At 56.9% G+C, this 10,469-nt stretch overlaps 1 protein-coding gene across 1 annotated transcript; it reads left to right on the forward strand.

Moving 5' to 3' along the window:
* The first annotated feature begins 2,139 nt into the window (after positions 1 to 2,139).
* PPIF (peptidylprolyl isomerase F) lies at positions 2,140 to 8,729 on the forward strand. The gene is made up of 6 exons (XM_044239926.1): positions 2,140 to 2,374; positions 3,562 to 3,592; positions 4,104 to 4,192; positions 5,871 to 5,967; positions 6,502 to 6,577; positions 7,773 to 8,729. The coding sequence occupies exons 1-6, from the start codon at positions 2,174 to 2,176 to the stop codon at positions 7,906 to 7,908; spliced, it is 630 nt and encodes a 209-aa protein (XP_044095861.1). The 5' UTR covers positions 2,140 to 2,173; the 3' UTR covers positions 7,909 to 8,729.
* The last annotated feature ends 1,740 nt before the right edge of the window (positions 8,730 to 10,469 follow it).

The raw sequence follows: 10,469 nt of genomic DNA on the forward strand, positions 1-10,469 counted from the left end.
GATCTGGCCTATGCAGTCCACCCTGGCCCTGGGGTCAGAGTCCTCCCAGCTCCAATCCTCCAGCCCCAGGCAACTCACTCTCTTGTCTCTTAGAACTTTCCTTCCCCACCTGCAAAATGCCACCCAGGCTATGACGGGGGGAAGCAGACACACTAAGGACCGGGGAAGGGCTCCGAGAGCTAAAGTGCTTGAGTGAATGAAGGCAGCTCTTCCCTGGGTTAGGGCTGTTCAGGTTCCGCTGGGGTGGGGGATAGACGGAGGCTTCTCCCCAGGAACAGGCTTGAAGCACCACAGGGCACCATTAATCCACCCGGTGTAGCGAAGGTGTATCGAGGGGCTGTGTGAACTAAGGAACTGGAACCGACATGGGAAGTGGTTCCTCTCTTCCTCTTTCAAATTGACAGTATGAACTGATGCGGGGCTGGGGGGTGGGGGGGGATCTGGGAGACTTCTGAGGGCCCCAGATGGGGCAGGGGGCAAGCCAACTCCCCATTCAGCCCTGCTCTACTTCAGGGCATGATAATCACGAGAAAGGAGGAGCCATTCCCCAGGACAGAGTGAGACTCCATCCTGGGCTGGACCCTGCGGAGCCTCTGGGCTCCAAGATGCCATCACTGAGTGACCAGGCTCCTCCTGGGCCAGGAGAAGAGAAGTGGACTGTAAACTTCTACGAAAGGGCCAAGGCCAGAACTCTAATGAGCCTAAGACATGCTGCTTTAACCTCACGAATTTACTCGGACCAGCATTTTGCCGTCTTACCCTTCCCAGGAGCTGATTCAGGTCCAAGTTCAAGCCCACACCCTAAGGTTCAGCCTCCACCCTCTTCTTGGGCCCCTTGGACCTCTGAGCCCCTGCAGCTGAGACCCACTGCTGTCGCAGCCCTAGACCTGAAGCGAAGACAGTCTAGACCCCGTCCATCACTGATGCTCAAATCACAGCACTTAACAGTCGACACACACCTCTCTCTCTTGTTCATGTTACCATTGAAACAGACCTGGGAGGAAGCAGAGTAAGGACTACCATCCCATCTTGATTCTCCAGTGGGGAAACTGAGGCTCAGAGAGGTCTGACAGGTGCAGGCTGACAGGGAAAGGTGCAGGGTGCTCCTAGCCTCAGGCAGTGCCTTCCTCACTCTGGGTCCTTGTTTCCCATCTGGAGAGCACAGGTGTTTGCTGAGATGCTCTGCCTGGGTCCCTATTATTTACCAACTGTGGACCCCCCACCCCTACCACGCTTCTATGAAGCCCCTCACACATGGGGTAAATTCTCCTCACCAGGGTTCTCAGCTCCCCTTCTCTTCCTCCCTTACCTTTTCACTTTTCCTTGCATTCCCTGTGGAATCACCCCTGTACTGTGTGACCTGCAAGTGTGTTCTTGGGATGACTGGGGTGGGAGGGAAGCCAGCAGCCAGCTGACCCTGTTGCTAGGGACCAGAACCGTCCGTCTGTGGCATTGGGGAGGGGGCATCGGACCCAACCCCGTGGAGAGCTGGGGCCTGGCCAGAGCCCGCTGGGACCTGCTGAGTTCCAATTGTGTGGGAAGATGATCTGGTGTCCAGAAGCATCTGGAGAAAGGGCCAGACTAGGACTCGGAGGCCTGTGGTCAGCAGGGGAGGGGTCCCTGCCTGTGTCCTCCTGCACCTCTCTCTAGTCCACCTCTCACCTCCACCTTCTTTGTCTCTCACCCACTGTCTCTCTTGATCTCTCGTCTGCAGGGTCTATAGGTGGAGGGGAGGCCTATACAGGGGCTTAAATGGAGATTTTTGTTATATTCAAATAAAAACATACGGATGCCCTTATTTTGGAGTTAACCACGTTTTAGCATAGTTCCCTCTCCTGTTTTTAATCTGGGACGCTTACAAAATGAAACCGGCCCCCTTTTGCCAGGTCGTGTCTGCCTCTCAGGTCTCTGGTCCTTGGGGAACCGGTTCCAAGGAGCTCACGCTCCGACGCCCCAGCCGCCTGGCTGTGCCGCCCGCTACGGCCGCCAGGGGTCGCCCGCGAACAGGCCCGGAGGGGGCGGGCAGTGCGGGTGGGGGCGGGGCCTCGAGGCCGGCCCGACCAATAAAGGCGGCGGCGCGCGGTCGTGGAGGACTCCAACCTCTGCGCGCGTAGCCGTCGCTTCCGCCGCCTCCGCTCCTGCCGCCGCTCTCCCACCCCGACTCGCAGCCGCGATGCTGGCGCTGCGCTGCGGTCCCCGCCTGCTCGGCCTGCTCCCCGTCCCGCGCTCCGCGCCGCTGCGCCTCCCCGCGGCCCGCGCCTGCAGCAGCAGCAGCGGCGGCGGCTCCCGCGACTCGTCCTCTTCCTCCCGGAACCCGCTCGTGTACCTGGACGTGGGCGCCGACGGGCAGCCGCTCGGCCGCGTGGTGCTGGAGGTGAGCGTACGGGCGAGTGAGCGGACGGGCCCGGCGCTGTGCCTAACTCGCTGGGAGACCTTGCCTCCCACACCTGGCCATGGGCCTCAGTTAACCCATCCCTAGAGTGGGGCATCAGATTGGTCTCTTCCGGTATCCTCTCGTCACTTCGGAGTAGTGGAGGCGGGAGGGAGGGCAAGTGTGGAGGAGAAAGCTCAAGGTCAGGTCGTTGACTGAGGGATCCCGGCCCTGCTGGCTGGCCCCGAGGTCGGGGAGAGGTCCTGCGACCTCGCGGGGTCAGCGCCCAGACCCGGGAGCTTGAGGGCGGTTGTCGGGGGTCTCGAGGGTCCGGGCAGCGGGCGGGCGGGGTGCTCACGTGGCTGCCCTTGCATAATGGGTGCCCGGCCCCGCCCCCTCGGTGGGACTCACCCCGCCTCCCGGCCCTGGGGCAGAAGCCGAGGTGGTTTCAGGCCCGCTGGCCTCCTCTCCTGCAGGGCGGGCCTGGGGGGCTTCTGCCCCCAAACGGACCCGGACGGCCCCCTGCAAGTCGGGGTAGAGTGCCCAGGGGACCTGCATCCCAACTGCAACCCCGCCACGCTCCCGGACTCACAAAGTAAGAAACAAGTAGGGGAAACAAATGGGGAAGCTCAGGTGTAGCTCTCAAGCCAGACCCTCTTTTGAACAGAGGGACCTCTGGTAGGCCTCAGTTTCCCTTCTGGAAAATGGAGACCACTCTCCTTACTCCCCTTAATTTTAGTGGTTTTGTGCCAGGGTGGCTTTTGAAGCTTGGACTCAAGAGGCCTGCTTGGATGGGCTCTAGCCTCTCCTTACCCACCCACCCACTCCCCTGCCTTGAAGCCTGTTTCCCCTCTGTGCATTGAGCTTCGACTGGCACCTCTCCCGGCCCTGAGTCTCTGATGCTTGGGGCCAAGCTGTATAAGTCTGCCAGTTTTGCCCCTGGAAGTAGGCCAGGATGGCACTGTCATCTCTTCTGATAGCTAGGGAAACCGAGGCTGCCTCCTCCCAGCCTGGGTTCAGGAAACAACTGGCAGAGATGATAGCTGCTTAGGCTGCCTCCTGCTGAGGGCTGGGAGCCCCGCAAGTGGATGGGACTCCGTGGCCGCTGTGGGAGTTGGTTGGTGAGGAGGTTCCTTCTATCACCTGCTTCTGGACTGACCATCTTCTCTTGGCCCCTTCCCTCCCCACAGCTGAAGGCAGATGTCGTCCCAAAAACAGCAGGTAAGACGGGACTTGGGGCCTTCTGAGTCTGGTCTAGATGGGAGAGAGGGGCCAGGCCAGATGGGTGGGATGGTGAGAGGAGTTGGGGCACCGAGACCCACGACCAGATGAGAGTTTCACATGAGGCTCAGCTGCTGGTACCCCTGCGGCAACTCTCTGTCCCTCTCTGAGCCCCGGTGTTGGCCCTGCCCACCAGTCCAGTCTAGCCTTATGTAAATTTCCACCGGGACCCGTTCCTCCCTCCTGGTGCCCGGTGGGGCAGTGGCTGCATGGCCTAGGGATTCCCTGCCGGGAGCCTGTGCTCTTGTCATAGTGCTTGGACACCGGGACACTGAGCTGCGAGAAGGTGGCCTGCCCCGGGTAGCACAGCCAGAGCAGACCCAGGGAGCAGGCTTGGCGTCTTTCCACCCCCTGTTCACCTCCTGGGGGGTAAAAGGTGCGGGCTTGAATAAGTTGTGACCCTGGAGTTGAGGCCTGGCCCTGCTGATCTGTGTCTTCCTTCAACCCTCAGAGAACTTCAGAGCCCTGTGTACCGGGGAGAAGGGCTTCGGCTACAAAGGCTCTACTTTCCACAGAGTGATTCCATCCTTCATGTGTCAGGTACAGCAGCCCTGTCTGCCTCACTTCCCTGTCAGGGGGTGGGGGGGACAGCAGGGGCCACCTTGCAGGGTGGTTGTGAGATACTGAATGGAGAGGACACATTGCTCTCTTGGCCTGTCTTCTCACTCAGAGAGGGTGGAGTGGGTTGGGCGGCCCCAGCGGTTGAGCAACGGAGCCAGGGGCAGAATGGGCTGGCGGGAACCGGCATTGAGATTCAGCTGTGCATGGGGGCAGGGAGTAGATTTTCAGGCTTTGCAGGATCAGCATATTTAGGCCGTCTCTGGCCACGTCCCCCTGTGTGTCCCACTGAGTGCTTGGCATGGGAGGTTGGGAAGGAGGGAGGGAGACGGCTCCAACAAGAACACACGGGTCTGGACTCGGAGCTTCTCCTTTAGAGCGGGGCATCTTTCTTGGTTAAATGAATGTTCTTTAGTCATGTGTGCTGCCTGTTTTTTCAAAAACCTCAGTAAGGCTGTGTCAGAAGTTTTGGGATAGAGGAGGACAGCAAGAACTTCCCAGGATCAGGACCCCAGCTGTGCTGGGGGTTGTCCTCTGTTAGGTCAGGCCCCGTAAGACAGAGGTGGGTGTCTTGAGGCCAGCAGGCCATAGAGGCAGGGACATGAGTGTCATGATCTCTTTGAAGTCCTTCCTGCCCAGAGTTCTCTGCCCCGTTCCCTCCACTCCTCCCTGGGGCTGTCATCCTCTGTGGTGAGTGGCAGTCGGTTGGGGCTGGGCCTGCTGACGTGTCCAGTGTGATGATTGCAGGGACGGGAAGGGAGGCTGTGGCCGTGGGACATGCCTGGCTAGGCCTGTGGCTCTCTGCCGCAGAGGCCTTCCCAGCTCTGCCTGAGGGAGGCAGTGGATGAAGCAGAAGCTGAAGGGGCTGTCCTGAGCCGGGTGAGGGTCTTCCTCTGAACAGCAGCTGGCAGGAGCGGGCCCTTCCAAGGCTGGAAGGCTCTCTGAGGCATGGGTTGGCGGCACGGGAGGCCGAGGCCAGGGTTTTGAATCATCCTGTCTGGGGACACCTTACTGGCATTTGTGGGTGCTTACGTCAGGCTGGTCGGATCATCTCTCTCACCTGAGGGATATCTCAGGAAGATAGCTGTGAGTCCTTGGCCAGGGACTGGGCTCTTCCGGCCACCGCTCCCTTGGAAACCTCGGGCAAGCTGTGAGGAGGGATGCCAGACCCGGGGGGACTCCGTCCTGGGTCTGCAAGGTATAGGGAGGCCACGAGGCCTGGTGATGGGGGAAAAGTGGGGCTCAGCATAGGGAATTGGCTCTGTGCCAGCTGCTGCTCCCCCCACCCCCTAAAGACCAGACTTGGAAACACAGACTCCCTGGTCACTTCCTTGTCTCCCCTCCAAGAGCTGTAGGTAGAAAATTCGAGGTCACTATGTACAAATCATCACAGAATAGCTATTAGATCCTTTGAGAGTCTTTTTTAAAAAACCTGCCCAGCTTAAAAAAGTGGATCATTTGGAAGGTAGGGTAGTGATTAATGGCAGAAAACATTGAAGCTAGGAGTCCAGACATCTTTGGATGTTTTCTGACCCCTTGGCTTGCGGGGCTTCTGGCTGGGTGGGCCCCAGGTGGGCTGGGGGCCACGTCCCTGTGCCGCAGCAGCCTTCTCTGGCCAGCTCTGGTGGTTGGCGGCTCAGAAGGTGCTCTGTGCTCGCAGGCGGGAGACTTCACCAACCACAATGGCACCGGGGGCAAGTCCATTTACGGAAGCCGCTTTCCTGATGAGAACTTCACACTGAAGCACGTGGGACCAGGTGAGTGGGGGCCACCACTCCCCGTTCTGAGTGCCCTGAGCTCTGGCCTGGCTGCTGGCCTGCCTACCAGGCCCACCATGCCCACCACGGCTGGGAGGCCGGGACCGATTTCCCGATACCCAGCGATGCCCCTTCCCTCCTTCAGCACTCGGAGTTGGAGTGTTGGTTTTCCTGGAGCTTTGTCGCGCTGAGCTCTCCATTTAAAAACAAGTCTTTCTTTGAGAAGCTGGGGGAGAAAGCCTTTCAGCAAAACCCAGCGTTGTGTCACGTTTAAGACCCAGAATGCAGTGCGCCAAACTCCCATGCTGGCTCTGCCGCGGAGAGCTTCCACAAGGCCCTGTCCTTCCTGTGGCAGCACAGGGGGGACGGGCCCCCGGGAGCCGTTCGTCCTCTGGGCCCTGCTTGTCCTCTTCAAGCTCCAGGACCCTCAGACCCCAGTGTCCTTGCTGTGCTGGAAACTGTCTGCTTTTGTGGATGGTTCCCTAGTGAGGGGCCTCCTGGGGCAGCCTGGCTCACTCCTGCCTGTTTCTGTAGGTGTCCTGTCCATGGCGAACGCAGGCCCTAACACCAATGGCTCCCAGTTCTTCATCTGCACCATAAAGACAGACTGGTGAGTTCCTCGTCCCGGGTTCCACATGAGGGCTGGCTTTGCAGCCAGAAGAGGGTTTGTGTGCTTCCGGGGGAGGGTAGCGTGAGGCTGGACCGTGTTCTGGGGCGGCAGCCCTCCGCTGGGAGGTGTGTCCCTAGGGAAGAAGGTAAAGTTCATGAAAGGACTGAGGGGGAATTTGGGTTGTTCTTAGAACTGCATCTGTGTTAGGCTTCTGTTTGCTGTCAGTTGGAATTTTCTCCATGTGTTGTGCCAAAGGACTTGTACCACATCTGTCTGGGACATGCTGCAGAACTCACGGGCCTCAAGGTGGCCTGTGGTGGAAGCCTATTTGCTTGGTTTAACCTGTTGTTTCCCGGCTTACCTTGAACTTGGAACGCACCCTGGAGGTCTCTGGTCCACGTGCCTGTGGATTTTAGGGGTGTCTTCCCTGGTCGCTGTCCCACTACCTAATAAGTTCCTCTGCCCGGAGTTCCCTGCATCCTAGCCCTGAGGCATATGGGGTTGAGGGGACATTAGCTGGCCAAGAGCTAAGACTTCACAAAGCCCATTCCCTAGGACTTTAGAGAGACCTGAGTGATAGATTGGTCCTAGTTGTCTCTTGCCCCCAGGCCAGAAGGGACACAGATGTCAGGGCTGGGCAGGTCGCTGCTGGCTCTGCCTGCCCTTTGCTGCTTCCGTGGAACCTCTGATGGGTCCTGCAGTTCTGCCCCAGGTGGTAACCAGTGTTGGCCCTGCTGGCACTGGACTAAGGGACTGTTCAGATTCTTGAAAGTCTCTCAGATGGAAAGAGCCACACGTGCTATCTTGGCTCTTACCTTGTCACTCATGACCATTAAGATGGTTCCATTTACACGGACTTCTTGTTTCCTGGGAGGAGTTTAACACCCTGCTATCTCCCTGTGCAGAACAAGAATAATTCACTTTTCGTAGATGAGGTTACCAGGATTCAGGTTCAGTGGCCCAGGACAAGGTCACGCGGCAGAGGAGGCAGCACAGGCCCCAGAAGGGAGAGGCCCTCTGGTCTGTTTGGGGGCGCTCAGCAAGGCCTCGTACCACAGCTGTGAGGGCAGGGTCCAGATTTTTCACGTGGGTCCCTTTCAGAATTGCCGTGTCTGCTAAATAGTCCCACGGCCAGGTGAACGTGACATTGGGTGACACTGCACTACTCTTAACTCTTATCCGGCTCGACTCACAGGTTGGACGGCAAACATGTCGTGTTTGGCCACGTCAAAGAGGGAATGGATGTCGTGAAGAAAATAGAATCTTTTGGTTCCAGGAGTGGGAAGACGTCCAAGAAGATCGTTATCACGGACTGCGGCCAGTTGAGCTAACTGGCCACGGCCACGGGGCGCTAGGCCGGTAGTAGCTGCAGTCATGTTGACTAACCTAGGTGGCCACCTCAGGCGCCAGCAGCGGTGCCCCGTCCGGGTGCCTGTGCGCCTTCCACCATCACTCTGTGCTGGAGCGAGACCTCTCCTGAGCGTCAGATGTCCACCAGGCCCACCATGCTGCTTCGCCAGCATCTGCCCTCCCTCACTGCCCCATTTCTAGACAGCCATCACGGATGTGATGTCACCACTCCTCATCCGGCCAGCCCAAGGTCACCTGTGCCTTGGACATTGGCGTGGTGATGGCTTAGCTTCAGGGACAGGTTACTGCCCTTTCTTCGACTGAGGGGGGAAGGCCAGCTGTTGCAAAAGGGCCATTATATCTCTTCTAATTGAAATAATTTAATTAACAAGATTGTCTAGAGACGAAGCTGTGACACTAACTGCCCTGTGCTGTGGCAGGATCCCAGTTGGTGGCTGAAGCCACGGAACCCCAGAGCTTGGCCTTTGGAACACGACTGGGGCTTTAGTAAAGGGGCCACAGCCACAGCACTTAGCCCAGCCACTGTGAATCCTGTTGGTTTGCTGCTGTGGTTTTGAGGGGAGTCCATGGGGGCAGACGCAGATGAACCTGGGAACAAATCCCCTGCGAACTGTGCCCAGTCTGAGTTGGTGAAGAATGGAAGTGGCCCGGACATGTCTTTCTGGAGAGCTTTGATTTTTCTGTGGTTAATAAATCTACTGATTTTGTATGTAATACACTTGAGGGACATTTATTTGTGTTCACTTGAAATGTGAAAATAAATCCTATTTTCTGTAGAAGACCGGCTGGTGTCTGGTGGTTTTAGGAAGCAGGGTTTACAGCTCAAGTATTTGGACCCAATCTTTACTGAGTTACCACACGCATGTCTGGGCTACCCTGAGGGTTTTTACTTGGACCATCTCATTTAATCACTCCAGCAACCAAGGATGGTGTTGTTTTCCTCAGAGATGAGATGGGCTCAGACAAGATATCTTAGAACCCATAGCCTGGCTGTGAGCACTGGCTGACACCCCACCTGCCAGAATCCCAGCTCCACCTCTTGGTGACCCCGAGTCTGTTTTCCTCAGCTGCAAAATGGGGTAACAGTAATGCCTGGCTCACAAGGTGGGGAGAGGCCAAGGTGATCCATGCAAAGTACGAAGCGTAGGGCCTGGCCCATCATTTTAATGCGTGCTCTGGAATGACAGAGATGATGACATTTCTCATGTCAGAGTCTTAGAGAAGGATCTGTGATCATCAGAAGTTAGGTGTGGAGTTGACTATCCTAGGTTTGCTGCTTACATTTGGAATTCTAGGTGATTCTGAGGTGACAGGGAAGGCAGACTGGGGAGTGGGAGGGCAGGCCAGCGATGGCAGCCCGAATAGTAGAATCGTTGCATTCTATTCACAGTGTGAACAGAGTTATTTCACACTGGGGTTCCCAGAGTCTTCATTATGTGTGCTTCCTGTCATTCTGAGGTCACAGTGGCTGGAGTCGGGCCGTTTGGAGTCCTGGAGGGTTTCCATGAAGGCAGTTTCCAGAGCTCAGTTGCAAGGACTAGGAGCCCAGCTAGACTAGTACTTTTTAAACAATTCTCAAGAGCTGTAGGGTCCTCAGAACAAGGGGGAGACATGGGCCCTTACACCCCATTTTCAATCAGATACCCTCTTTTTTCTTATTGGAGCTCTACAAGGGGTTTTATTTGAAGAGTGGGATCTTGAACCCAACAGTAATCATGATAATAGTGATAATAATTGGTAATTAATCATCCAGTCTAACATTTTACAGATGGGGGAACTGAGGCCCCAGCAGGGTCACCACGGCCCCAGGCAACCCTGCGAGTTGGTTGGCAGAACGGGCTTAGAACCTCGGACGCGCCAATCCAGAGGGCTCCCTGTGGGGGCCTCCCCCAATACCCCTTGGCCCTCTGATCCCCACATTCAGAGCTCGTGATTTCTGAGGTCAGAGCCACAACTTCTGTCCCTGTGGAGTTTTCTCCTGACCTCTGGGACCCTAGGAAAACAGTGGTGCTGGTGGCAAGCATGAGGGGCCTCTCCTCAAGTTGCGACCAGTCAGCCCCATGGTGATTTCTGAGGCGTTTTGGTCACAGAGCCCGTGGGGCTTGTGTTGACCCCACAGAGCCTTTCCTTTTCCATGAGCACAGAGTGTGTGTATGTGTGTGTGTGTGTGTGTGTGTGTGTGTCCCTCCATCCAGAGGAGTGCGGTATGGCACAGGGGACTGGAATGCAAGAATTGCCTAAACTCGGAGTTTCCTGAAGATGGGGCCCCTCATTCCCCTCGCCAGTTTCTTTCCTAAGCGCCCTGCTCGGGGGCCTGGGGCTGGTCTTACTGGATCAAGCAGGAGCCTGATACGCAGATAAGAGGATGACTTACCGGCACGCAGCACCTAACACATGAAAGAAGCAGTGAGTCACACACATGCTCTTGGATGTGATTCTGTGACGTCATGGGAGCCTGGTGTGTAAACATCTGAAATATCCTTTTTCTGAGATAACATCTGACAAGCTTTTCAAAATGACT

The sequence above is a fragment of the Neovison vison genome, chromosome 2, assembly GCF_020171115.1.
Source record: "Neovison vison isolate M4711 chromosome 2, ASM_NN_V1, whole genome shotgun sequence".
Taxonomy (NCBI): Eukaryota; Metazoa; Chordata; class Mammalia; order Carnivora; family Mustelidae; genus Neogale; species Neogale vison.

What these genes read in the sequence shown, in the direction of transcription:
- PPIF (XM_044239926.1), top strand. Translation starts at nt 2,174, where the DNA reads ATGCTGGCGCTGCGCTGCGGTCCCCGCCTGCTCGGCCTGCTCCCCGTC. An exon ending in TCGGCCGCGTGGTGCTGGAG is followed by an intron (nt 2,375 to 3,561) that starts GTGAGCGTACGG and finishes CCCTCCCCACAG; the next exon opens with CTGAAGGCAGATGTCGTCCC. An exon ending in TGCACCATAAAGACAGACTG is followed by an intron (nt 6,578 to 7,772) that starts GTGAGTTCCTCG and finishes CTCGACTCACAG; the next exon opens with GTTGGACGGCAAACATGTCG.